Raw genomic sequence first — 27,596 nt, forward strand, 5'->3', positions numbered from 1 at the left:
CTTTGAACGTTTCTATGATTGCCAAGGCCTTGACTAGACCGCCAACATGTTGTTGTATGTTGACAGTCTGTAGTAATTAAAGTGCGTAATGGCGACATTTCAGCTGTTGACTCCCGTTGTTTAATCACGCAAACAATTTTTAAGGGTATCTTGACTTTAAATTCAGGCTACTATGCATGGGAATACCCTTAGGAATAACGTATAGAATGTCCAACTTCGCACAAACGTTACACGGCTAATGTTAAATTCGCCGTTTGAACTGGGTCAACTTCCAGGTCAACTAAGAACGTGTTCTGTGATCATTTGCATGAAATCAACATCTTGCGATAATGTTGTCAACAGCCTGACAAAATTCATTATTCCATTGGTTGGTTTATCGGTAGCCTGAGAAATGTCCCCTCATCTCTCTGTGGACCCGATGCAACTTTCTTTATTGCCATTAAGTCACTGATTTTGCACCTGTCAATATAGAAATGTTTGTTTGATCATAGAGCAATACAACGGGTAACTAGTGAAAGCATAATTATCTAACTGCATATAGCAATTGATCTGAAAAGCATACCATGCCAAGAATCAAAAGAGTTTAGTATTCCTTTAGTTATTATCCAGTTCTTCAGCTGGAGGACAAAGTCGTGAGCAACTTCAGAAACGTGAAACCCTATAGAAAACAAAACATACATAACAATTTAGGCTGATGTACTAATATTGCACCATATTTTATTCCATCTTGGTAATGATAGTTCCATGAATTAATATACCTTGTGTCTCTGTGAGGAATGTCAAAAGTTCCTTTGTCATGGGAACCTCACGGCTTACTGCTGACGTCTCACTGGCCCGACTCCAGTTCAAAACACCAACAACTTTTTTGGTCCTACCAAACATATAATAACTATTATAAGTGAAGAGACATATGACAAGGATTGAACGAATGCCAGATAAATAATGAATTATACAATGAACGCAGCTTATGAAAATGAGAGAGCTGACACAGTTGTATGCGCTGCTGACCGAGAGGAATCATGCCTGGCATCCGTGATCACACACTACAAAACAGAATGGCTAGTGTCATGTCAGTCCACAACCTCTTCTCTTACAAGTTACCACACCCAAAGGCAATGAAACAAGAAACAAGGAAAATTGCAACTGTTGAACAAAAATAAATTGCTACCTCTCCATTAGCAAAATAACCAGGGCTATTCTTGATCTCCTCTTGAGCAGCATGCATTGACTCTTCACAAACCCTCTTTACCACAGTCATGTACTGGAGCTTCTTCAAAACTATAAATTTTGAGAATTTTATTAAACGAGTAGTAAGATTTGTCCCAACATAAACAGCATAACAGATAAACAGTTTATTGTGATACAGTCAAACCTCAAGAGCAAAACAACAGGAGTATCAGGAAGTAATATACCAAGAAAGGTATGTGGTACCTATAGGCACATGGTTGCTAAGGACAAGTCAGATGCACCTGCATAGGTGAGATGGTCATTTCATGTAATAACCAAAGCAAATAAAGTGTCTAACCTGTATCAAAAGTTTTTTCACCCTCTGAACCAATATTGGCGGCTTCACAGACACTGGAATACTGAGTTTCTGTCAACCCAGTAGACAATATCCCATGAATCATTCTATAAAAGAAATGTGTAGTTTTCAAACAGTAAGCTTATTTATGCTGTCTACAAACTAGCCTAATATACTTCAGAAATTGAATAATACAAATACAAACATTATACAAAAATTAAAATCATCCTACCTCATATTCACATAGTATTTTGGTGTAGATCCCCCCATTATAGGAGATGATAACCACTTTATGGAATCACCACACATACAAAATATATTGATGGAGACTGCATGACCCTGCCTATTGAATGATATGGAATCAGACTGCAATAAATTACCACAGAAGCAACATTTCGCCAACAAATCCGTAGCGAAAAATGAAAATAACTTTCGCAGAGCTCCTTCACTGCACAAGTATATCTGATCACCTTCTGTTGCTTCGGTGGAAATTTGAAATTTTCGAGGTCGAAGAGGCTGAGAGGAGGAGGACTCTAAACACTCTGAAGTTGCTTGCGGAGGTTGAACAGGAGAATTAAGTGGCAGAGACGTCCGCGATCTCGGAGTGGACGTAGCAATGGGCATTGGAGCCGGGTGTTCGCTAGATGACGAAAGGGAAGAGGAACTTTGGTTACCGACAGATGGCGAGCTAAGACTCGATCTTGTCAAACTTGCCAGAGTTTCGATACGTTGCTGCATCTTTTCTTCAAAAGCTAACAACATTGCTTCAAACAAATCCGCATTCTGGGTCCTGGAGGTTGCTTTGCTCAAATTCAGAGCGCTTCTTGCCATCTTGATGCGATCTTTTATACCGAAATACCTGCTTTCTTGTTCACGGGGGAGTTCCACATTGAACGAAAATTGAAGGCGACCTTCCGTCGAACGCCTTTTCCTCAGTACGGACTGACTATTTTCTTCAGCCATGAAGAAGGAAAGCAACACGATAATTAGATCCTAAGCGTTGTTGAACAACGATCACTACAAAAAATGCCAAAGTGCAGCAAGATTTGTAGAAACCGTTGCACAACAACATCGCAATTTTCGCGTCATTGCTAAATTTGCTTTGTTTTGCAACTCATTGTCACGGATAATTTTACTCACAGCGCATTTCGTTTATCTAAAAACCGCTAGCTAGACTGTAAGGAAACTGAAGGCTCGAAAAGTCGAGGAATACACGGGGATTGGAACAGAAGACCGATGTCGCTCGGCGCGAATTTTGAAAATCCAAGACATCGCGCGCCCCTTGGTCGATTAGCCGAACTCTTGCGGGCCAAGCTGCAATTTTATAGTCGATTAATGGTAGAAAGAACAGAATTAGATAATTAAAACTAGTTAGCTTTCACTTTTATTCATTTATTCAACAGCTAAACTACGTTTTCTATGACATGCTATGAGGACCCTCCATCCATTGCAGTGGCCGTTGGCCGCCATTTTGGATAATTTGCTCAATAGGGCTGAATTTGGGGGCGGAGATTTCCCTTTTATAGCGCGTCTTCGTGTTTAAGCCTGGTTCACACTTGCGACATAACGACATAGCAACATAATGACATAACGACATAATCGCTTATGTCGGTGTCGGTAATGTGAACACCAACATAAAGACATAAGGTTAGGTGAAAAGAATACTTTAAAAATGGCGGAACAAACACTTGTTGCCTTTGAGATGATTTAATTTGTTTCTTCGACGAAGGAGTCGTCGACGACAACAAAGGGAAAAAAAGCTAGAAGAAATGAGTGGGTGCGTCCAGTATTTCAGGAAGAAGCTAGAAGAGCATGTACACGTCTTTTATCATACAATATTGGATAAGTTCGAACCGCTTCAGCAAGTTCCTCCTCATCTAAACGAGGCGCACCAGGGTTGCTCCGTCATATCTCCCAACTCCGCAGTAGCCGCCATATTAAAAATAGTGCTGGTGGCGAACTGGGTTCGACAATTTTTGCCGCTCTAGCTCTGATTGGTGGTTTGTTGTGTCGTTATGTCGAAGTTGTTCACACTTGTTTGACAGCAACATAACGACATAACGACATGGACGACATAAAGAAAAGATCAGTTTTTTCCTTATGTCGTTATGTCGATGTCGTTATTTTGCCAATATGTCATTATGTTTACATGTTCACACGAATTACGGCCACTTCGTTCCATGACCACTTCGTTCCAAACCACTTCGTTCCATCCTTTGGCCACTTCGTTCCACCAAATAGTCACTTCGTTCCAAAGATGACTAACTGATGATCGGGAAGATAGCTGAAAGTTGATTTGACTGCGCAAAAAAGTTTTAACTACTATGATCAACGCGTGGTTGCACATCTTTTCACGTTTATGTTCAATCTAAACATGATTTCGCATCTTCGTCAGTCTTAAACTAACAAATAAAGTTAATAAAGGATAGTTTTTTCGAAGCAGGTTCATCTTTACTGAAGTCTGATATGATTGGTTGCTATGATCCCAGATCCATGTCAGATTACGTAGAAGTTTACTCGCTTAGTTTACACTTGGAACGAAGTGACTATTCGTTGGAACGATGAAACTTTGGTGGAACGAAGTGGCCAAAGGATGGAACGAAGTGGTTTGGAACGAAGTGGTCATGGAACGAAGTAACCGGATTCCGTTCACACTGCTAACATAACGACAGAACGTCCTTCTTATGTCGTTATGTCGCAAGTGAGAACCAGGCTTTATCGCGCCTATCAGCCGGGGTATAAAATTGGGACGCGGTTGTTGGCAGACGTAGTATCTCAGAACTAGCATCTCTTCAAACATTATCGAAGTGCACGAGTCACCATCAAAGGGCCCCAGAAATTGTGTAAACAATAAGAAAACTGGTTCTTTGTTCACGCCGGCGTTGATTTTATTTCACGGCAAGAATTTGTTGTTTTATGGCGCGGTCCATTAATTTTTAACGGCATGCTTTTTGCAGCATGATTATTATCAATTTTCGTAGACGTCAATAACATTCACAGCGTGAAATTTACTTCATGGCGTGGAGTCTATTATATTTTCACGGCGTGAAGTTTATTTCACGACATGAATAAGTTTTATAGCGTGGTCCATTTTTTAACGGCGTGACTAATTTCACGGGGGGCATCACTATTTTTCACGCCGTGTTCACTCTGCTTTAAAGGAAATTCGCGATAAATCTGATGATTTTACTCCATTTCACGGGCATTGACCGTGAAATAGCCTCACCGTGAAATTTTCTTAAGCCCTGTTTTCGCGTTGAGGGTCATTCTCGTCCCCAGAGCCTCCTGTCCCTCTTAGCCGGCGGGGCCTTCGCACGAGGGAAAGGAGGCCACTTGGTCCTTGTGCCCAGCCTCCAGCGGCTAAGAGGACCAAGCGGCTCTGGGGACGAGAATGGTTGAGGGTCACACAGACTCGTACCCAGTCCCCCACGATATGAAAGTTGGCAATGGACCCACTTCCTGACACTGAAACACAGAAGAGAGAGATAACAGAACTCAGGAAAAAGCCGTTACGTGAAGGTGACAGCTGGTAAGTTTGAGAGGACTACTTTTGATGACAACGCACTGATAGTTTAATTTTAACGTATGTGGAAATACAGTATGAAGTCTCTATACAGTGCTGTCTTCTGTCCACATAATAAATTAAGCTTATAAGACTTCCATATACAATGTAGCAAATGTTTTACCCAATAAACTTAGCTTTAATTTATTGAAGTTACTGCAGAATACCCTGTCATATCAAGCTATACCCCTAAAAAGCTGGATACGCAGATGTGCAGTCACTCGTAGACCGCACATAAAAGAATAGACATTTTTAAGGCCGGGTTAAGGTTTGGCAGCTGAGGATTGGCTACACGGCTTCGCAGTGAACGAGATATTAACCCCTATCTTGTTTGGCTGAAGTCGCTAAGTGGCTACACGGCTTAACAGTGAGCGGGACCACCCGTTCCCCCTGTGATCTTTTTAGGTTGATTGAAGTGGCTACGCAGCAATACAGTAGGACTGTGTAGCTTTTGTAGCCAGTACCTTGTGGTGTTTAAGAGTACTGGTAGGGTATTCTGCATCTAGCCTATTTATTGTCTGATTACTACCACAGATGCTTTAGGAATTTAGCTACCTGTAAATTGACTTTTTTCTCATCATTTAATGAACCTTTAACTTGATGTCTTGATCAGTGGTATAAGAAATATAATTCCTTACTTTTTGTCATGCTGCACTAACTGAAACCGAGGATAGAACAAAAAAGTATTTAACATCTGTGCTCAAGTTTTGCATCTGCAAGTTTTTATTGCTTGACCATACAACTCCCCACACAGAATGCTATAGTTATATTTAGTCTGAAAATGTTGTGTTGATACACTTATCTTAATTAGCTTATACAGAAGAAGTGCAGCCAGATAATTTTTGTCTCTCATCTAATAGTCTATTTAAGGCCAGTGATGATTTTGGGTCAAATTTTTTTTGGGTGCAAAAGTGCTTAGCGCAAGCAGCGATTCTTTGCATTCAAAGTTTTTCCTTGAGGTTTTTGGTTCAAACGCTTCCTTTTTCCTTTCTTTTTTTTTCTACTTCCTCTCAGGTAGGGGTGTAGAATGGTCCTTGAAAAATAATGGATCTCTGCAAATTTTCCACGTCTGTCCTCAGAATCTTGAGTCTGTAAGAAATAAAGTGTGTTTCGGAATCTTGTATTTTGAAATTTGAGTCTACTCTTGCAACTCACTCTTAAGCGAAGTGAAATATAATTTTGGTCTGAATGTCAACCACCATAAAACAACAACACTTAAAGACTGTCACAACGAATAACCACAATAAATGGCTCAACGTTGCTTTTGCTACTGTAGAAAACATGGTTTGGATAAATTCTCCTGATAAATTGCCGTTTTATGCCTGCCGGGTTGTCTAGAACACAATAAATTAAGCTATAAGTGTGGCTATAAGTGAAGCTAAATGAGCTTGTGACCTTCAAAACTACAACAGGCAGTATTGGTGTTACTTCAAAAGTAACTAACCTGGCTCTGATAAAAAGATGCATGTTAACTTTAATACGAATCCAGCTGGTTCCGAATGATCAAGAAATAATTTCTAGTTTAAGACACAAAGTGCTGAAAAGTCTTGCACTCGTATTTATTTCCAGAACACGACATCTCACGCTTGGATTTTTAAATCCTGGTTTCTCAGGCTTGGATTTGAAAAAAAATTCAGTCTAGGTCTTGGATTTTAAATGAGGGTTTTGGCATCTTGACAAGACTTGGATTTTACCACTCTATACCCCTTCTGGTTTTGATGATTCTAACACAGCATGAAAGAACACAGCCTAAACAACAGCCTTTAAAATTTAAAGTATTAAATTAAATTAATTAAAAAATTAATCACTTTATTTAAGTGTCAATGTATTTAGCGCAGAGCACTAATTCAGAGGACACTTTCTAAATCGAATTGGAATTCCAAAATATTCCATTGACTTGTGCCATGGTCAATGAATTTCTTGATCTATGACATTTGTTTAACTGCATTTTGAGCTCATCAAAGTGAAATCAACAACTTACCTTAAAATATTAACAAGAAATAACAGAAAAAATATTAAACTAATACTTGTCAGGAGAAGATGGCATGTTAGAAAAGGATATACTAATCTGGTTGCTAATCGAAAACAAAGGTCATAAAATTTATTAATGTTACCCAAAGCTTAAAAGGCAGAATTTTAGCAATTGGAAACATATGGCAAATGAAATATGCGCTACAACAAGTTGAATTTTATGCTACATGCAAGTTGATGTTATGATGTTGTTTTTATTAACATAATTTGGATTATCACATTTTTGTGTTTTATTTTGCCCAAAAAACTCTTGGGATGAGAGAATACGTCATCTATGGACAACTCTTTACCAGTTTTCAGCACCCCATGTTCCCTTTTCATAGATAAATAAAGCCACCTTGTCAAGTATGTCTAACTAACTGCTTTTCAACTGCAATGTTCAAACTTTTTGCTTGATAATATAATCAGGGTTCTGGCTTTGCTGCTACACTCGATCCTCACGGTCAGTTTGCCTCGTGGGGGTAAGAAGTCTCGATATTTCCCCTTTCTTTTGGGAAATAAATATTCATATATAATGACTTAATCACATGTCTGTATTTTTGGTGTCATGAGAAAGCCTAAAAAAATTCAGGCTAACAGTCAATCTACGTCATTTGTGAACAGTACTTTTGAAATTTGAATGGAGTCTTGAAATTTACATGTCAGTTTTGAACATCGCTGGCGAGATTTCAGAGTTTCCGTAGAAATTTCCTAAAGCTATGAATTTTTCTTTACCAGCTCTCAGTTGGCTTAATTCATAGAACTCAGCTAGCATTTAGCAATCCATGTCCAACATTATGTATTCGAAAAATAACAGATGTTTCCCAAGTATTTTGAATTTTTTTTTGCAGTTAATACGTGTTTTTCGGAAAGATTTCTCAGGATTCCATCCAAATGCAAGACATTACAAAAAAGAATTTGAATGTTCATTTCATTCTCAGAAAAACTGGTCATGCGTGACGTAGACTGACTGTTAAGGGGACTTGAACTCATGATCTCTGCAATTTGCTGGTGGATTGCTAAATACCAGCTGAGCTCTGTGAAGCCAACTGAGAGCTGGTCATTTAATGTAAGATCATAATATACTTAGAGAAGATTATATGGGGCACTATTTAAAAAAAAACAACAACGACAACAACAAAAAAATAATGATTTTACTAATTTTTTAGTCAATTTTTGCATTAAATTTCAAATAACCTTTTCCATGGTTTCAAATCTGTGGAAAAGTCAATTATATTCAGCAGGGTATGAAATGAAGGAATTCAAATCTTGCATTTTTGGTTTGAAACCATGTTAGGACATCATTTGAAATCATGTTATATTAATTTTATAACAAATAATTTATAAACCCTTGAATTCAAATCAGGGTTGTTTTATATCAAATCATAAAGGCATGAATATTTTAATGTGAAATCATATTTTTTCACAAACAATAAACCCACAAATTCAAAATATCAATATTATAAGCGCATTGTTTGAAATGATAAAATGTTATGATGAATAATTTTTTTTGGTAAATATTTATTTATTTGGTTTGAAACCATGTTAGGACATCATTTGAAATCATGTTATATTAATTTTATAACAAATAATTTATAAACCCTTGAATTCAAATCAGGGTTGTTTTATATCAAATCATAAAGGCATGAATATTTTAATGTGAAATCATGTTTTTTCACAAACAATAAACCCACAAATTCAAAATATCAATATTATAAGCGCATTGTTTGAAATGATAAAATGTTATGATGAATAATTTTTTTTGGTAAATATTTATTTGTACTAACGGACAAACAACAACAACAACAAGATATCAAATGTGAATAAGGGAGAAACAAAGACTCGGAAAAAAATCCAAGTCCCAGATGGGATTTGAACCCACGACACTTGGGAGGTTGGTTGGACGCATCTCGATATGCCTTAATGTGACAGCGTGATGCTGTTAGTGAGTTCATATATGCTAGATGCCTTAATGTGACAGCGCGATGCTGTTAGTGAGTTCATATGAGTGAGTACGTGACTGTGTAGCCACGCGATGCGGTTCCAGTCGATACCCACAATTTGACCCTTGCTCACCATAGAGTCTCCAGTAGCTCAGTGGTTAGAGCATCCGACTAGATCACGGAGGGTCGTGGGTTCAAATCCCATCTAGGACTCAGATTTTTTTCCGAGTCTTCGTTTCTCCCTTATTCGGTGAATAATTATTATTCACCGAAGTGCAGGTGAATAGTGGTGGATATTTACTGAGCTGCACACCACTTTCACCGACGCTTAGGTGTATAATTAGTATATACCACACAAGCTGAATAACTAGCGGGCCAAAAAATTCCTTTATTTTTGACAGTGTACCGACAAATGGTGAGAAATTTTAACGTTTTGCAGCTGCTGAAGCTGCTATAAGCAATGTGCAAATAACTCTCAGTAGTTGTTTCCCATATATATCTATGACATAATAATGTGATATTTAATAATCACTTTCAGATAGATAATAGTTTTTTGGTAGTCAGCTCTTAACTCAGAATTCAGTTTGCTGGTATTCCATAGCTGCATGGACAAGAGGGCTACTGGTTTGGTATGAATTAATGACGCTCACTCATCAGATGACTGTGATTGGAGGTTCATTTCAGACGTGGAAAGATGAAACAAATTTGTCATTTTTAGCAAAAAGCTTAATAATTATATATAATTTTATAGAAACAGTTCTCTCATCATGATAATTACATGTATTCAAGTATGGAAAGTAGATCATCTGCATGTGTACATGTAAGATGTGAGTTGATTTGCTTTCTAGTGAGTACAATGATTTGCAAGTATTTTCATAACTTGTTTAATTAAATTATATGGGGTAAAAAATGTTTCATTTCCTTGAAAGGGATAAAACCTTTTTTATCTCCTTTCAACTTTTCCTTGGAATTACAGGTGTATGAATTAAATGTTATTGTAATTATTGTTATTGTTTCTGAAGGTATCTTGTTGCCGGTCTGTGGTTTAGACAATGGAATACGTTTGTTGGATCTTATCCACGGGATCAGTTTGGTTTGATCAATCCTGGCCCTATCGATAATTCAAGTCTTTTTCAAGGTAATGAAAATATTTGATAATTTGGCTGCATCTACATTCAAGGGATATTAGGTCACTGCAGGCATGAAAGAAATTGTTTGCATGTACAATATTGCTTACCAAAAAGTAAATACTTTTAATATGGTAGTGGTTTGTGTTTCAGTTACTGTACATTCCTTTATGACTGAATTTTAACACTTCAGGACGGTGCTTTTTCACATATTTTTGTTGAATTTCCTAACACTGTATGAGACTGGCATACTTATTGATTTATATCATGTACATAGTTCATGCAGCACCAGCTTTTCAAATAAGCCTTAAGTTTACAGATGTGTAGTCTGTTTGAGTTGCTCCGTTTAATCCATTTAGATAATTTTAAAGCAGTCTCCATCATTCCTTGGAAGCGTTACAAGAATAGCTTTGCAAAAATGTCTGCATTCTTTTAAGTATCAAGATTAATTCTTAGAATTATTTCCTGTGTGCCAATAAATCTTGTGTTTGGGGTTGCTTAATAACTCACTCCTTTCCTTAATGTTTTACTTGGTTCCAGACAGTAGGTTGTTGTCTATTTTATTAATTTTTTTAAGTTTCCAAGGAGTTGATTTATGAACCAAATGAATGGCAAATCTCGCTTTAACTGTGCCATTTAAGTCCTGGGGTTAAACCTTTGATGTTAATTCATGCAAGGCCATGGGCAAGTCCAGAGCTGGAGGACTTTGTACGTACATTGCATGCACAGCATTTGATGTGCTAAACTGTGCTAAATATGAAAAAAAAAAAAAGTTACAGCCCTTAAGAGGGTGAAAAGATAAGCAGTGTGGAGCTTTTGTATGAATAATACCCCCTTCCCTCCCAACTGCTAGTGTGTCTGAAGTAACATCTGACATGGGATGGTCCAGTCTAAACTTTAAGACAAAGGGAAGAATTCATTGGCTAACACTCATATGCAAAATGGCATAGTTGATGTTTAATAACACCAACATCTCATTCGTATGCTGTTTACTGCTATATTACATGGTGGGTGTGATCTCACCTCTCTGGTTGTAATTCACTACTTGCTACATTGTGCTGCAAACAGCTCTGGTTCAAATGTATAGCATTCTGAATGATCACGACTTTACATATTGTAGATGTTTTTTCTTCTTTTACTTTTAATTTTCAAGAACTTTAGCAAAATGGAACGTAAACAGTTTTCTTTCTTAAGCAACCCTTTGAGAATAAATGTATTAATGAAAGAAATGTGATGGTATATTTCCAGCCTGGTGAATGAATGAGAATGATGATTATTCAAGAAAGTGACGCAGGCATACTCGGAAAAAAGAAATCCGAGTGCTCCTATCAGGAGTCGAACCTAAGACCTTCCGATTACTAGTTCGGATGCTCTACCACTGAGCTACAGGAGACTCGTGGGAGCTAAGGCCTTTAAACTAGGTTCATGGGACGAGTCTCCTGTAGCTCAGTGGTAGAGCATCCGAACTAGTAATCGGAAGGTCTTAGGTTCGACTCCTGATAGGAGCACTCGGATTTCTTTTTTCCGAGTATGCCTGCGTCACTTTCTTGAATAATCATCATTCTCATTCATTCACCAGGCTGGAAATATACCATCACATTTCTTTCATATACCACACGTTCGACATTCAAATCCTAGCAGTATGCAGGATGTTTGTCCCATGAACCTAGTTTAAAGGCCTTAGCTCCCACGAGTCTCCTGTAGCTCAGTGGTAGAGCATCCGAACTAGTAATCGGAAGGTCTTAGGTTCGACTCCTGATAGGAGCACTCGGATTTCTTTTTTCCGAGTATGCCTGCGTCACTTTCTTGAATAATCATCATTCTCAAATGTATTAATGTTGTCTTGTAATTAAACAACTTTATTTAATGCATGCATGCATATGACCAGCTCCCAGTTGACCCAGTTGCTTAGCTCAGTTGGTAGAGCACTGCACCGGTGTTTTCTCGTCTTACTTCTTATCTACTTAGTCATTTTTATGTTATACAATTAATTGATGTGATGTTTATGTAGACTTTATCAGTATAATTGTCATTTTGAATGGCAATGTGCACTTATTGTCCCCATGCAAAAATGGCTGACATAAATATTCTTTTGTTTGCATTCAATTATCAGCCTTACGAACCCCGTTCTTCCGTTGGCAGCGTGCAAAGAAAGTCGTGTCCGATAGCCCGGGGCTAGTGGATTAATGGGTTTTTTACCGGATGCTTTACTTCCTTTGTGAGAAAGCATCGGTTGTTAAAGTGCCTATGAAGTAAAACATTTTTTGTCACGGTTTGTTAGTTTATGAATTTCTCGGTCTGAATATATGGGTTTTACTGAACAAAACCTTCGCAATCCGCAATTATGATCCCTGTAAGGTTCGAATTTAGCACCGGAAAGTGTCTCCATGTTGCGCGCGGCCAAAACGATCGTATTAAGGTTGCAGTGATGTAGAAAATACTTTGGAACACACGAGTGTCATGGCGGCGAAGAGAGTTTCTTCGATCTCGGCGACTTGTTATGCGGCTGGTAACTCCAATATGACAAACTGGGCGAAAAAAACTGGCATGTTGAGAATAAGCATACATTACCTCCCGAGAGACAAAACTTTACGGCAGAAGTAAATTCGGTTTGCCCAAATTCACAGGAAAGATTCAAGTATCTGTGATAAACAAACATCCTGCAATCTTACGGCAGTTAAATAGCATAAGCATGAAATCACGGGTAGAGAAATCCACAGATCCTCAGTCTTGGCAGATGACGTTTATTTAGTGCTCCCAGAAATCTTGCTTTATTCGAGCCGATAAACCTAAACAAATGCCACAGAGCTACAATTGTACCCGGGAATTGTAGCATACACATTGTCATGCATATTGAAAACTAATCCTAACGAAAAGAAAGAAAACCTTCATTCAGTATATATAATCACAAGCGGTCACACCACATTTTGATCAAAAGGGAAGAATCTTTTATACAATCATGCTTTGTGAGTTAACGCGCTCGATCTGACGTTTAAAAACTATTGCTTCCATCAAAAGTGAGTTTTTGACCGGCCTGTGCAATTTCCATCATTTTTGTAGCATGTGTGCTCTCTTGCATTCTCAAATCGAACAAATTAATCGAGTTTGGGTTTGGCCATCTTGATCTTCGTCCTCGTCTTATTCTTGAGCTGTTCGACGCCAGTATGATCTGCATCAGGTCGAATGATTGCAGCAACTTTCATTTTGCCTGAATCGCTTGACTCTTTCAGATATCTGTTGGAAAAGTTTCGGTAAAGGACATTACTTCGTCATTGTCCGACATTTTTTGGGGGAGAAACCTTGAACACAACATTTTCGCGATAAAAATATTGGGTGATTCCGTGTAACAACAAGGCGAGATGTGTTGTAAACAAATCTCTAGGCATTTCCTACGTCATCAAATGCTAAACTAGTTCCCAGTCCCCGGGACACTATTTTTGTCATTTTGGGCTACTTTGTACGACTAAAAAAGCACCTTATTGTTTTTTCTAGCGCATTTCTTTTATAATTTCGTAATTAAGACATGGTAAACTTAAAAAAAAAAAACACAAAAAATTTTTTTTACTTCATAGGCACTTTAAGACTGATGTTGGCGTTAATCACAAAGGGAAGGTGGTTGAGATGCAGAATAGCTACTGACATTTGAAGAGCATAGATGTTTTGATCCTGAGAGTATAACCTCCCCTCCCATACTTTCTGTCCCCCCCCCCCCCCTCCAAGGGGTTGGAATTTCCAGGGGGGTGGTGCTCCTTGAAGGCCAAAGAATTTATAGGAAGGTATGAAGCTAATTAATTTAGGAATATTTTCTGAAACTATGCATTAAATTGAACCATGTAATTTTTAGCGTTAGGTGACAGATATAATCAGTACTCACTGTGAGCTTTCTTTTACTCCTCAGGACCCCCGTTTTTGCAATCGTGGCACTACAGATGGAGTTTTTAGGTGTCAGAGGTATTTCCGGTGTCCCCCAGGAGCAGGACTGTTTGTATCGTTAGACAAGATCACTGTTCCGGTGAATGATGAAACAGATGTAAACATCAAGCTGGCTCATGGTAATTAAATGTATTTTGTTATATGTCTTGAATAATTTTGATGAACAATGAAGCAAATTATTGATTGCTTTAATAATGGTGTGTTTAACTTACATTTTGTACTTTGAGGCATCACATCCTGTTGCCATTGTACCTGTTCAATGTGTGTTTATTAAATTCTGAACCTGTAGATATAAGAAATTAATAAACAGATAAATAAATAAGTAAATAAATGAATAGGACTTGTTGATCACTATTAACACTGTTATTCATCTTTTACATTAATATATTCTTACCATCACTAACCTGATTTAATTTTGACAATGGTAATGCTGAATTCCTTCCCTAGGGATTTTCCAAAATTAGCCATCAAAATAAAATTACTCATTCCTCTTTAGAATTTCCAGGCTTTTGGCACAGAAAACCTAACCCCCCCCCCCCCCCCTCCCTGGCAAATTTCACTTCTCATTCGGCAAGAAAAATAAGCAATTATTTTCACAAAGAAGTTTAACAGAGTTGTAATTTTTTTTTTTTTGGGTAATCTGATTACAAAATTGTCATTGATTACTCCTGTAATTTTATATGCTCCTTGCCAACTAATCAAACCAGTCAGAAGGTGCAATTTCATCATGGATAATTTTTCAAAATTGTTGGACACCAACAATTAGTGGAGTCCAAAATTGCCATGCTCAGTGTACAAAATCGACTAGTGTACCTGTAACAAGAGGTGATGTGATTTACTCGTGATCAAATTCACCACTCAGGGCTTGAGACTAACTTTTTATTATACTAGCCCAGTGGCTAGTAACAGGTCTGATCTCACTAGCCAAACTAAAGCAAAATTTGCACAAGCGCAAGCCACAGCACTGTCCTGCACTCCAGTGCTTTACAAAATGGCTAGTGAAAGCACAAACCCTACTAACTAAAACAGAATTTTTACCTGTCTGTTAAAAGTTGGTTACCGTTAGTCTCGAGCCCTGACCACTATTGGCAAATAAAATCACGTGCAGGTAGTTATTGTGGTGTGAATTATGTTTGATTTTGTGAACCAAAAATTTAATAGGAAAATTTACTGACTTAGCCACATGTTTATTACATAGAAGATCAGGCAGGCTCAGTCCTGGTTACATAGGAGTAGGGGTACTCCCATAAATAATGTTGAGCATCCTCCCTGTATGTTTTGGGGATTTGAATCTAAACATTCCCTTATTTAGAGGAGAAGCATGGTAAAATATTGGACACAAATTGCCTGAACAGGTTGTAGGAAGGAATTGGAAAAGTGATAATGGAATCAGGCCACATCTATGGAGAAAGTGTGAAGCTGTTCTAATACACAGTCCCACAAGTTTGTTTTCTGTACCTTTATATTCACAGTAAAACTCATAGCTTGGAAGCAGTAGGGTAAAAATTATACTGTACGATTAAAATGTAGTTGTCCTATTTTACAGCACCAGCTCACCCAGGCCAGGGTGGGCGGAACTTCCATATAAAAGCGACGAGGGTGGTCATCGGAAATTTTGAAAAGAACCCCTTAAAGGTGCCAGAATTCTTTTTTGTGGGTGTGATCCAAACATTGTTTTACCACTTAGAAGTACAGTTTGTACCAATTCCAAAACAATAAACTAAATTACAATGAATATGAATATAGCATATTAATTAAAGCTATTCCTTTGAATGTCTTTCATTTGTAAAGATTTCTGAAAGCATTGTCATAAATCTCTTTTATAAATATCAATTTTATTTATAATAATTTGGCTCAATACCCTAAAAGGGACTATCATACCTCTGATGGAAGTCATGTTAGATTTTAGCACCTTAAAAAGATATGAAGATTACCCCCTTCACTTTTATGTGGGAGTCCCTCCTCCCCCGGGCCAGCTGACTTACATGAACTTTAATCTGTGTTTTGTTTTCATTTGTTTCTAGAAGAGAGCATTCAAGATGATTACACACATATATCGAATGAAGAGAAGCCAAATGAAGAAGATTCTGGAATGGAGAGCTCTAGCTCAGGGCATTCCCTAGTGGAAGCCGAACTTCTTGAGGAAAAAACCTATGCCTCAGTCTTGGATGAAAATATGCCTGAAACTTTGGAAATGAATGGCAGTGTTAAGGAAAATTGTAGCAAAAGTGTCCTAAAGGAAGAAGCATCCAGTGAAGAAGAGTTGGTGGACTTTAAGCAGTTATACTTTAAAGAGAACAAACTTTTTGAAGAGGCTAACCCTGGTGAAAATCTTTCAAGGATCTTTAAGGATCCTTAAAGATCTGCATGAGGATCTTTATGAGGATCTTAATAAAGATCTTCAAGGATCTTTGAAAAGATCCTCAAGGATCCTTCATTTTCTTGCCAAGATCCTCAAGGATCTTTAAGGATCCTCTAAGGATCTTCAAAGATCCTCAAGGATCTTTAAGGATCCTCTAAGGATCTTCAAAGATCCATAAAGATCTTTCAAAGATCCTCAAGAATCTTTAAGGATCCTCCCAAGATCTTTCAAAGATCCTCAAGAACCTTTAAGGATCCTCCCAAGATCTTGCAAAGATCCTCAAGGATCTTTAAGGATCCTCCCAAGATCTTGCAAAGATCCTCAATGATCTTCGAGGATCCTCCCAAGATCTTTCAAAGATCTTCAAGAATCTTTGAAGATCCTTAGAGGATCCTTAAAGATCCTTGAGGATCTTTTAAGATCCTTAAAGATCCTTGAGGATCTTGGCAAGAAAATGAAGGATCCTTGAGGATCTTTTCAAAGATCCTTGAAGATCTTTATTAAGATCCTCATGCAGATCCTCCCAAGATCTTGCAAAGATCCTCCTAAGATCTTACAAAGATCCTCATTAAGTATCCTTCAATAATCTTATCAAGATTCTTAATAAGAAATAAGAATTTTACAAGAACCTTACAAGATCTTGTCAAAAGATTCGTATATCTTGTACGATTAAAATATTCTTATTCTTATTCAGCTCTTACAAGATCTCACAAGATTCTTACAAAGATCTTACAAGATCTTATAAGATTCCTACCAAAATCTTAAAAGATTTTAATATAAGATTCTTACCAAGATCTTGCAAGGTCTTCTAAGTTTCTTACCAAGATCTTGAAATTGTCACGATCTTACCAAAAAGGGCCAATATTTGATTTTGTTTTCCAAGCAAGCTGCAAAATAGGGAAAAACCTGGAGTGTATACTTCTTTTTTTTTTTTGGATTGCCCTGACATTTCTGGCAATGACCTACAATGGTTCATTCAAATAACCTAGAATCATGTGTTCCTGAGAGTTTGATCACAGCTTGCTTGAAATACACTGTACCAAGAAGCTGACTTGAGGTGGATATGCTCCTAGCACTTCAATTCAAAGGCTGAGGCATTGTCAAACCATAACCAACAAGAAAAATTAGAAGTGTGATAACCTTTTATTGCTAAATCGTGGCTATTCATGTGAAATAAATTGATCACAACAATCTTCAAAAGTTAGCATGGAAACTTTCATCTACAATGCCATACATGGCTTTTTTACAAGGCATAAAATTGTATTCAAGTTCTTGTGATGCATTCTCACAAGATCAACGGCACTATAATTATAATATTGTAATTCGCAAAAGAGTGACAGAAACAAACCTTTACCAACAAATGTTCTCTAGACTAGGATAAAGATCTACACGTAACTTTTTCTTCCATTTGCATCAATTAATGAAGCACTAATAATAATCTATTTGGCTGAATTAACCTGGCAGCTTTAAAGCCTTTCTAAACAATCCTGACACTTATTATTTGCCAGTATTATTTTTCCAAGAAAGAAGCAACCTAACAGAGTGTACATATGAATAAGAGCTTGGTTTCCAGTGGTACAATAATGTTCTTTAGTGTTAGTGTAAAATAAACAAATAAATAAAAATAAAAAAATAAACATAAAAAAACATAACAACCAAAAAAAACCCCAACAATTATTTCTGTTGCATGTTAAAGGCAAGAAAACATGAAAGCTTGAAATTATCCTGTATGGCCCCTGTGGAGAAAAAAAGAAAAATAATTAAAACCAAAAAAACAAAACAAAAAACAAGACATAATTTTTTTTAAGCTATTTTCCTTGCTAAAAAAAGCTACCAATTAGAACAATAATTATTTATTAACTAAGGTTAAGTGTATGCCTCCATTGGTCAAGTCACCATCTACTATTTCCCTCTGAGAAAATGCTGACTAGAGCTTACTATTGGCATTAAAATGTTGAAACACTGTTTGTTAGAAGTGTCTCCCTCCCTCCTCCTCCTAAGTAAAGTACAATGAAAGCAACGACGACGTGCACGCCAATTTGCTCAAAAAACATTGACCCAGAGGAAAGGGGAGCAGCGTTTCAAAAGCTATCGAGAGTTGTTGTAGACTTTCCACTCAGGCCAGTGGGCCAGTAATTTATACTGTTTGGGAGCAGAGTCTTTCAACTTTTCAGCGAAAAGAATGGCACCAATATACAAGAGATACTCAGCGAAGCAACTAAAAACAATGTACATGTAGCTGGGTTAAGCCACAACCCATTGAAGAGCAGGATTACATCATCATTGTGTTAACTGAAAATTAAGATCACTGTCTCTTAAACAGCTTTAAAGTGACACATGAATGCCACTTTTCAGTTTATTTTGTGAGAGTTTCTCTAAGCCAATTGCCCATTTACATTTCTTTTATGCTTACAAACTCCAGAGTGTAGGCTGAACCATTTACAATGTGTTAAATATTACCATTCTTAATGCAGCTTTGACAAGTTCATAAAAGCCTATTATAAGAAAAAATGATTGCATTGATCAAAAGGATTGTTACTTAGTGTTCCCTTCATATTGTTTGCTGTTATTATGAAATCAAGTACTGATCAAATAGTGCCATTATGCAAGTTACAAACTTTTATTTAGTATTATTGTTGCCGTGTAGAAGGAGCAGAAGTCACGATTCACAACAAAATTAAATCATTTAAAATAGACTCCAACGGTCATAATTATAAGTGACTATTGAGCAGGATTTGGTGACTTGACTCTGAAGCTGCAGTCTTGAGTCTCAACCTTGACAACAAAATGGAGACAGGGGTTGAAAATCTACCGTAAAACAGAAAAATTGAGCACTTTAAATCAGTTCGTCTGAGTGATCACAGTGACCACTAGGTTGCCATTAACTTCTTAGACAACGTTGCAGTGAGCTTCTCACCCATAGCAATCTTGTTAGTTCCTGATCTAAGTAAATGAGTCATACACTTCATACACGAAGATCATAAACTGATCTTCACGCGCGCCAAATCAAGATCGATCACTTAAGTCTTCAGCTTATACCAACTCTGTCATGATATTAACCTGGCTACAAATTACTCCGTAAAAACGTTTGCAAACGCTTCATACAAAAACTAAATAGGGAATGACCACCTCAACAATCTTCAAGAAGCACATATGCATGCACGTTGTGTGTAATTCGAATGGACACATTTTCATGCAGTCTTTCTCAAAATAATTGGTGTCGAAACTTACCTCTTTCTAAAAAGTGGTTGTCCACAGTTTGCTACTTGAAGCCATCATTTTTTTTAGCTTAACAGAGGCAAAATCCAGAGGAAATGTGTGCTGTATTGACTTGAATCCCGCCTAAAATCTAATTTGAAACGGTCTTTCTCCGAGCCTGCAGTGGCATAACTGCTGACCAAAATGGTGCCCAGTCTTCCCAGACTGAATGAAATCCAAGATGGCTGCCGGTGTTGCTGTGATTCCACGTTTTTCCACGTTTTCTTGCTCATTTTAAAAGCGAGCATTGTGCATGAAAGTCGAAGGAATTATGATTCAAAGCATTTTTGTTCTCTTTGGCATTAAATGGAGTTGAGATTCATCAAAGAAGGTTTGTAAGTAATAGTGTTTTCAATTCGCAAGTGAGTAGTTTCAGTGTAGGACCGTGCATTTAGTTTTTTTATGCAAATACAGTCTGTAAACTGCAAACTGTAAGTCTTAACAGTCATATCTTCTAAGCCTTTGTTTAGAAACACACATATGTACATAGCATGTATCAACTTAGAACACTAAAGAAAACACTATTGAGATGTACAAGATGTCACAACAAACAACTAAATTTTATTGTTAATAACAATACAAGTAAAGAGATAATCACAGTCAGTGTGAGAGTATTGCTGGCATGGTTATTTATTCTTAGATCCTGTCAAGATTCTTGTAAGATATTATGAGATCTTAATAAAGAATTGAACCAAAGAAGAAATTTTTGTTTTTGTTTTTCAAGATCTTCATAAGAACTGTTTTATAGAACTGTTATTTCTTGATTTATGCTAAGATCTTACCAGGATAATTGTAAGGTGATAAGATCTTAATCAGAATGGTTGTAAGATCATGGTACAAATTTTGATTAAGATCTTATTAAGAAAACATTAAGAAATAGGCAAGACCTTATCAAAATCTGTTTAAGATCTTATTTTTAATTTACTTGAAAAAATTTTCTTTTTTTATAGAAAAGTAATTATTTTCCTATGGATGCCATGCATCTTTGTCATGTTAGTCCTGTGTTAAAGCACTACAAACATGATTAAATTAACATGTGTTCCATGGGAAGGGTAACTGTAATAATTGATGAAATTGGTACTTAATCAGTCAGGGCTGTCATTAAGGGCCCTATCCCATAACACCTATTAGGTCTGGAATCCCTTGGAAGAACCTTGATGTTACAGCTGATCTTGATGGTTGAAGGGTCATTTTACTCAGAAATTAACAAGATTGTTACGGGTGAGAAGCTTAATGCCACATGCTAACAACTTAATGACAGCCCTGATCAGTGGCTTTATAGTATTTTCAACCAAAAATTGAATGATTTAGATTCAATATACATGTACCATGTGTTGGTAACAGATTAATCTTTCCAGACTGTGTGGAACTCAAGGTTAACTTTAAAACTCTTCACAGGTTACCTTTGGGTTAACATCTGAAATCTTAATTTGGTAGCTTTCATGTCAGTACCAAGTGTGCTCAATGCAATTAAAAAAAAAAAAACACAATGAGACAATTTCATTGGTTAGGAAATTGATGGGCTTAATTAAGAGTGATTGTGCAATTTACATGTATGTCAGACCACCAGTGAAACAGTCATGTAACTCTGAAATGCACTATGAGATTCTTATGTAGGATTTGTATCAATATTCATACCAGCTCTTTATGAAATTGAATACGACTTCTTTTATCAGTTTTCAATTCATCTTTGTCTCCTTCATTAACTACACTCAGTTCTGTAGTTAATCTTCAGCTTATTAATATAATTTGATCAATCAGCTGACTAAAAGCTCGACTTGTAAAGTGCAATCATCTTAATGTATACCATCTCATTGACTTGTGTGTTCGGTTTTTGCAAGTTTTGTCTTTTGCATGGTAACATGGTGTTAAATAAATATTATTATTATTGATCCCTTAACAATGTGTTACTATTTTTTTGGCTGAGACTTGTTGCTGTTTCAAATACTTACAGGGATCTATTTATAATAAGATCTTTAACCAACATCCAATTTAAAAATTATTGAGGATCCTGGTAGCAAGTCTCAGCCAAAAAAAAAAAAACATCCAGTTTAAAAATTATTGAGGATCCTGGTGGATCATGGGAAAGATCTTTGAAAGATGCTTTAAAGATTCTTCAAAGATCCTCATTAAATTCTTGAGGATCCTGAAAAAATAATGGCAACAATCCTTTAAGATTTTTTTAAAGATCCTCGTTAAATCTTTGAGGATCCTAGCAAAGATCTTTCTAAGATTCTTCAAAGATCCTCATTAAATCCTTGAGGATCCTGGCAAGATCTTTGCAAGATCTTCACAAGGATCTTTTCAAGATTCTTCAAAGATCCTCATTAAATCCTCAAGGATCCTGGCAAAGATCTTTGCAAGATCTTCACAAGGATCTTTTTAAGATTCTTCAAAGATCCGTATTAAATCCTCAAGGATCCTGGCAAAGATCCTTGCAAGATCTTTACAAGGATCTTTTTAAGATTCTTCAAAGATCCTCATTAAATCCTCAAGGATCCTGGCAAAGATCCTTGCAAGATCTTTACAAGGATCTTTTAAGGATTCTTTAAAGATCTTCATTTAATCCTTGAGGATCTTCAAGGATCCTTGCAAAGATCTTTGCAGGAATCTTTACAAGGATCTTTGTAAGATCCTTGCAAGATCCTTGTCAATTCCCTGAGGATCTTTGTAGACATTGTTCAAGATCTTGCAGATACAGGATCTTTAAAGATCTTTGGAGGATCCTCAAAGATCCTGTAAGGATCCTTTGAGGATCTTTATCTTTGAGGATCTTTAGCAGGTCTTTGAAGATCTTCAAAGATCCTTGAGGATCCTGTGAGGTTTTTCACCAGGGAAGTACCAGTTAAAGGAGAGCAAGTTTAGGATTTCAAATCTTGAAAAGCATCTCAGTGAGGAACTTGCAGCAAAAGACAAGCTCAACGAGAAACATAATGCTTTACAGAAAGATTTAAGTGAACAAGCACTTCACATATCAGAAGCTGGGTTTAAGTTAGAGGAAGAGAAAGCTAAGACTCGGAAAATGCAAAAGTGTTTTGAGCGTGAATGGCAAGAATTTGAGTAGCGTTTAATTGAAGAACGTGCTGCAAAATCAGATATTGAGCAGCAGTTGAATGATTCATTAAAACAGCTAGAGAAGGAAAGGAGCTTAAAGGTGGCTTTGCAAAAAGAGTTAGAAACTTTAAAACAGAAGTGCAGTCAAGAAAAGGAAGAGTTTGAACAGCAAACACAGCAACAGGAAGTCTTCACAACTCTCAGTGAAATGCAGATAAGTGATATTAGGCCAGAATTAAGCTCTTGTGACTGGCTCATCCACCGAAGTGAAGTTGAAGTATTAGAAGAGAAAAGTCTAGGTACTGGTGGTTGGGGCATGGTCAAGGAAGGAAGGTTTCGTGGATCTAAAGTGGCAGTGAAGCAGATTCATGAACTAATTCTTTCTTCACACAATAGGCGCTTGTTCATGAGAGAGATGAACATTGCCTCCAGATGTCGTCATCCATGTTTGCTGCAGTTTGTTGGTGCTACAAATGATGATGGCATACCCCTGTTTGTCACTGAGCTGATGGACACGAGTTTAAGAGATTTACTTGAGAAACAGCCTCTTGCCAAAACAGATATTGTGACCATTGCACTTGACGTCACCAGAGCTTTGAACTATCTGCACCTGAACAGCCCTCCCATAATCCACCGCGATATAAGCAGTGCGAATGTGTTGCTATGGCGGCGAGACAACCAATGGCGAGCCAAAGTGTCAGACTATGGAACTGCAAATTTCATGAGACAGTGTAGGACTATAAACCCAGGGGCTGCCATTTATTCCGCACCAGAGGCCCTCTCACCTGAACAGTCTCCAAAGGTATGTATAACCCTTGAGTTCACAGTGTGTGATGTTCCAGAATTTCATCCTTCCCACCTTCTGGAAATTCCAGGTTGGATTCTTAGTTTCCTTTAAAAATGTTTGCCTTAAGAGCCCTTCCAAATTATTGATTGATTGGTTGATTGATTGGTTGATTTAAATTTCCAATGGTTGTCTTGGGATGGCCATGGATATTTTCTGGAATTGCATAGTGTTTTGAATGGGTTTTGTTTTGCAACTTTGCTCAATTGCTCCAGGTGAACTCAATCATGTTATAATAATAATAATAATAATAATAATAATAATAATAATAATATTTTTTAAATAATAATAATAATAATAATAATAATAATAATAATAATAATAATAATAATAATGTTAGCAGGCAAAGAATTGTTTCTTTATCCTGTCATAATATATCAACAAAAAAGTTTCGTTTTCAGGATCGAAAATTTATGTTCAAGCACAAGCTTATGATTCCCTCATGGAATCTTTGTCAAGTGGTGGAATAATACTAGCAATAATAAGTCTTTCAATCTTCCAACTGCATTCTTTGAAAATGACGTCAAGTGAAAAACTGTGTTCTTTTCAGATTGATGTCTACAGCTTTGGACTGTTGCTATGTGAAATGTGTATCCGAGAACTTCCAGTGCCTCACCAGACTCCAGGCCAGATCTCCATGATAACGGATCAAGTCCTCAGGGACCTGGTGTCAAGTTGTGTTACCAAAGATCCTGGGGAGAGGCCAACAATGGCAGAAGTAATAAGCAGACTCGAAAAGATTGAGCCAAAGACTTAAAAAAGTGATCAGACCTTGAGCAGTGCCATGGGATACTAGAAAGAAGGGGAATCTCTTAACTGTGCCCCTGTACCATGTACCCCCCCCTTGTACCCCCACCCCCTCCCTTCAAGAATCACGCATATTTTTTCAACAGTGGCATAAAAATAGTGACAACCCCATCACGTACAGTTTATTTTGATCCTGCCTTCTCAGGTCCATCCTTCAAATGACTGGCAATTATTTGAATCTGAAAACATCATGAAACATCCCTGTATTTCAAAGGCATGTTACATGGTGTTTTTTTTTTTTAGCTGTTGCGTGAGATTTTTAAGATTGCAAGTATCTCATAGACTTTATTCCAAAATGGCTACTATTTTAATATTCTTTTGTTGGTATTCAAATAAGCCCTTCTTACCTCGTTCTTAAACTGAAAAATCCAAAGAATATTTTACCTTGGATGAGGCAAGAAGGGGTAATTTGAATGCAAACAAAAGAATATTTAATATAGAGGCCATTTTGAATAAGCTTTATGAGTTGCATAAATCCTTTCATTGCCTTGCTTGAATTAATAATATCATTACTCAAAGATCTTGTTTTAAAATGTTAAGTTTACTATCAGTTTCATGGGTATAAACTTCTTAGAAGACTGAACACATTCTGCTGTTATCATCATGACTTAATTAATGGTATAGTACTTTAGTTTTTTTAGACAATCTCTCTTGTCCCCCAGTCCAGACTCTCCACTGTCAGTTGAAGTCCTGTAACATTTGTGAATCTTTATTCGGGTGATGATGCATGTACAGGAGGAGTGAGGGGAGGGGGAGTTGAGTCATATTGGTACATAATTTAAATAGCAAGAGTATCCTTAGCCTCCCCCCTCCTCCCCTTTTGTTGGTAGAGTGTGACATTACTTAAAGCAAAACAAAAATTAAGGGAAGTTGGGATGGGAGAAGGGGCGCTACCGACAACCTCAGTGTTGCAAGATTTGTCACCTGCTCTTTTGCCTGTTCCAGTCTCCGCGAGAGACGCGAAGGAGAGGGCGAGGGGAACGTTCCCTTCGCCCTCTCCTTCTCGTCTCTCGTAGAGCCTGGAACAGGCTACCTGCTGTTGTGTTAATAGGTAAAAAGATACGGTACGGCGTACGTTCACACCTTAATATTTAAAGTGGTTAAAGGCAATTTACAACGAAAGGATGTAAACATTGAAACATGATTAAGGATGTGATGAATTTAACTGTTAAGTGTTAAAAGTATGGACATTTCTTAACAAACAATGTACTTAAAAAGAATTACTATTGGAAAATCGTCTACCTTCGCAGTTTAAATTTAGGCGAAAACTTATTTTCAGTTCTTGTAGGTTAAGTGTACTCACGGTAAAAAAAAAATTACAGTTCTATTCTTGGCAGGGTTGGGGAGGGAGGGGGGGGGTGCGTTGTTAAGACTGTGTTTAACGCTAGGGAAGTTAAAACATATATCTGTAGTATTAGTACTTATTTTATTATGAGAATTTAACTTGAATCAAATGGGGGTTTCGTTATCCAGTTGTCAAACAATGTCATTGACTAAGTACTCTTTTGAAAACCGCATTTGTGAAAGGATTTTCTTGTTAATTATTAATTTAAAAAAGCCTATCTGACAGTTGGGATCAATTAACCCTGATACAACTCTGGAACAGAAAGGCGTCTGGTGTACTTCTCGATTTAAAAGTTTCCTCCCAACAGACAACAAAATCGTTCCAAATTTCTGCATAGGAAGAGAATTACCTGCGTCGAAACCTTTTTACTGAAATTTTTGGCTTCCTCAGTCCGAATGCACTATACTTTAGGTTTCTATAGTTATTGCATTGCGGGTATATTAAAAGTGCACAACGCAAAAATAATTTTTTTTCACATATTTAGAGCTTTATCAAAAATTTAATCTCATCTTTTTAAAGTAAGGTATTTTAGAATTATAAATTAAGAACTACATAAGCTGCGTTTAGACGTAGATAGCTTTCAAACTAAATTAAGCTTGTAGAATATGATTAAATTTGGTGGGTGAAAGTAGTTTTTGAATCGGAGCACCGATCGCTTGCTGGGGAGGGTGGGAATGAGGGGTTTATAAAGTTGTAAGAGTTAAGTTACGTTATATTTAAGCGTTAAAGACGGGTGTGTAGAGGTGTTATTTCACAAATGATCTTTCATTTAAGGACATTAATTTTGTGGAGAATTAAAGGTGTTAATTTTGCGCGAAAATAACGTATCGTGCTTTATTCAAGATGCAAATATTACAATGCACATACAAAGATGACGAAGTTAACGCTCGAAATCTCAGCACTCGAATCTCTTTACGGTGGCCAATTTACCTTAATTATCAACTGAAAGTACTCTGTTGATAAACCAAACATTCGCTAAATATTCCACAGCCAAATTCATTGTTATCGATGGACTGGCTGATAGACCCAGTCATACAAAGAAGGTCTTGGGTGGTCGAACATTTTTCCTCATTGAGGCCAAATTGTAGGGGATATGAAGTAGTTCCAAATAATCATAGAGGCGGGGATACGATGTTTTACTAAAGATGCAAAACAATTGACACACAGCTTCGGAGCGTTTTTTTTTTTTTAATATCGACCCACACAATATGCCGCTAACGAGTCTTGAAATTTTAAAAATCATTCTACCTTCCATTATCAGGTGTTCGACGCGAATTGTATAACTTCGGTTGCATGCATCAGCGAGAGAGAATTCTCAGCAGGAGTGTAATCAGTCAGTCCAGTAATGTCCACCCGATCCCCCACCCCCCGTGCCCTCGTTCGATCCACGGAAATAATTTAGGATTTATTTTAAAACAACGCGCTAGAAAATATTTTCCGAGGGACACCATCGAATGTATACAAAAACCTTACCCCCTTGTGGTCTGGGCATCACGCCCAATGAAATTCTCTGCGCCAACTGCATTTGTAAGCTCGGCTGCCCGAGTGTCAGCCGTCTCTTCCCCCTAGCCCTGTGGGTTAGGGGGAAGAGACGGCTGACATTTCAGACTAGAGCAATGATTATTTTACTCCGTGGTAAATTATGACCTCTTTCGTGTCGTGAGAGAAGCAAATCTTACATTTTCCCCAACTTTCGCGACGGGCAATGAGGAAAAACTGCTTCACTAATGCGATTGGTCCTGTCACGGGATTAGAACGAGAAAGTCCTCATAAGAGGTCTTTGGAGTTACTGGAAAGCAAAATGGCTCTTAAATTCTCGTCTATCAGGG

At 37.3% G+C, this 27,596-nt stretch overlaps 2 protein-coding genes and 1 pseudogene across 3 annotated transcripts; 2 read left to right on the forward strand and 1 right to left on the reverse strand.

Annotated features, from left to right (window-relative positions):
* Positions 1-439: 439 nt before the first annotated feature.
* LOC146453376 (uncharacterized) lies at positions 440-3,086 on the reverse strand. The gene is made up of 7 exons (XM_085096700.1): positions 1,755-3,086; positions 1,526-1,629; positions 1,169-1,278; positions 970-1,043; positions 759-871; positions 563-658; positions 440-459 (listed from the first exon to the last, which is right to left on the reverse strand). The coding sequence occupies exons 1-7, from the start codon at positions 2,483-2,485 to the stop codon at positions 440-442; spliced, it is 1,248 nt and encodes a 415-aa protein (XP_084952826.1). The 5' UTR covers positions 2,486-3,086.
* Positions 3,087-4,466: 1,380 nt separating this feature from the next.
* On the forward strand, positions 4,467-13,894 carry LOC146453377 (ubiquitin carboxyl-terminal hydrolase 15-like). The gene is made up of 4 exons (XM_085096711.1): positions 4,467-4,793; positions 4,933-5,051; positions 10,060-10,175; positions 13,737-13,894. Exons 2-4 carry the CDS (start codon positions 4,969-4,971, stop codon positions 13,808-13,810), a joined length of 273 nt encoding a protein of 90 aa, XP_084952837.1. The 5' UTR covers positions 4,467-4,793; positions 4,933-4,968; the 3' UTR covers positions 13,811-13,894.
* Positions 13,895-13,942: 48 nt separating this feature from the next.
* Positions 13,943-26,584, forward strand: LOC146453378 (uncharacterized; annotated as a pseudogene). The gene is made up of 5 exons (XR_014859514.1): positions 13,943-13,947; positions 14,032-14,216; positions 16,122-16,421; positions 22,552-23,573; positions 24,166-26,584. The product of XR_014859514.1 is annotated as an uncharacterized LOC146453378 (transcript).
* Positions 26,585-27,596: the final 1,012 nt, after the last annotated feature.

This window comes from Pavona decussata, unplaced genomic scaffold (assembly GCF_977016875.1).
Source record: "Pavona decussata unplaced genomic scaffold, jaPavDecu1.1 SCAFFOLD_335, whole genome shotgun sequence".
NCBI lineage: Eukaryota > Metazoa > Cnidaria > Anthozoa > Scleractinia > Agariciidae > Pavona > Pavona decussata.

Excerpts from the sequence above, each read along its gene's own strand:
- LOC146453376 (XM_085096700.1), bottom strand. The coding sequence starts at position 2,485 with ATGGCTGAAGAAAATAGTCAGTCCGTACTGAGGAAAAGGCGTTCGACG. Across the intron at positions 1,630-1,754 it reads AAATACTATGTGAATATGAG|AATGATTCATGGGATATTGT; the intron begins GTAGGATGATTT and ends TTTCTTTTATAG. Across the intron at positions 1,044-1,168 it reads GTTATTTTGCTAATGGAGAG|TGTGTGATCACGGATGCCAG; the intron begins GTAGCAATTTAT and ends TCTGTTTTGTAG.
- LOC146453377 (XM_085096711.1), top strand. The coding sequence starts at position 4,969 with ATGGACCCACTTCCTGACACTGAAACACAGAAGAGAGAGATAACAGAA. Across the intron at positions 5,052-10,059 it reads TTACGTGAAGGTGACAGCTG|GTATCTTGTTGCCGGTCTGT; the intron begins GTAAGTTTGAGA and ends TTGTTTCTGAAG. Across the intron at positions 10,176-13,736 it reads TAATTCAAGTCTTTTTCAAG|GCACTTTAAGACTGATGTTG; the intron begins GTAATGAAAATA and ends TTTACTTCATAG.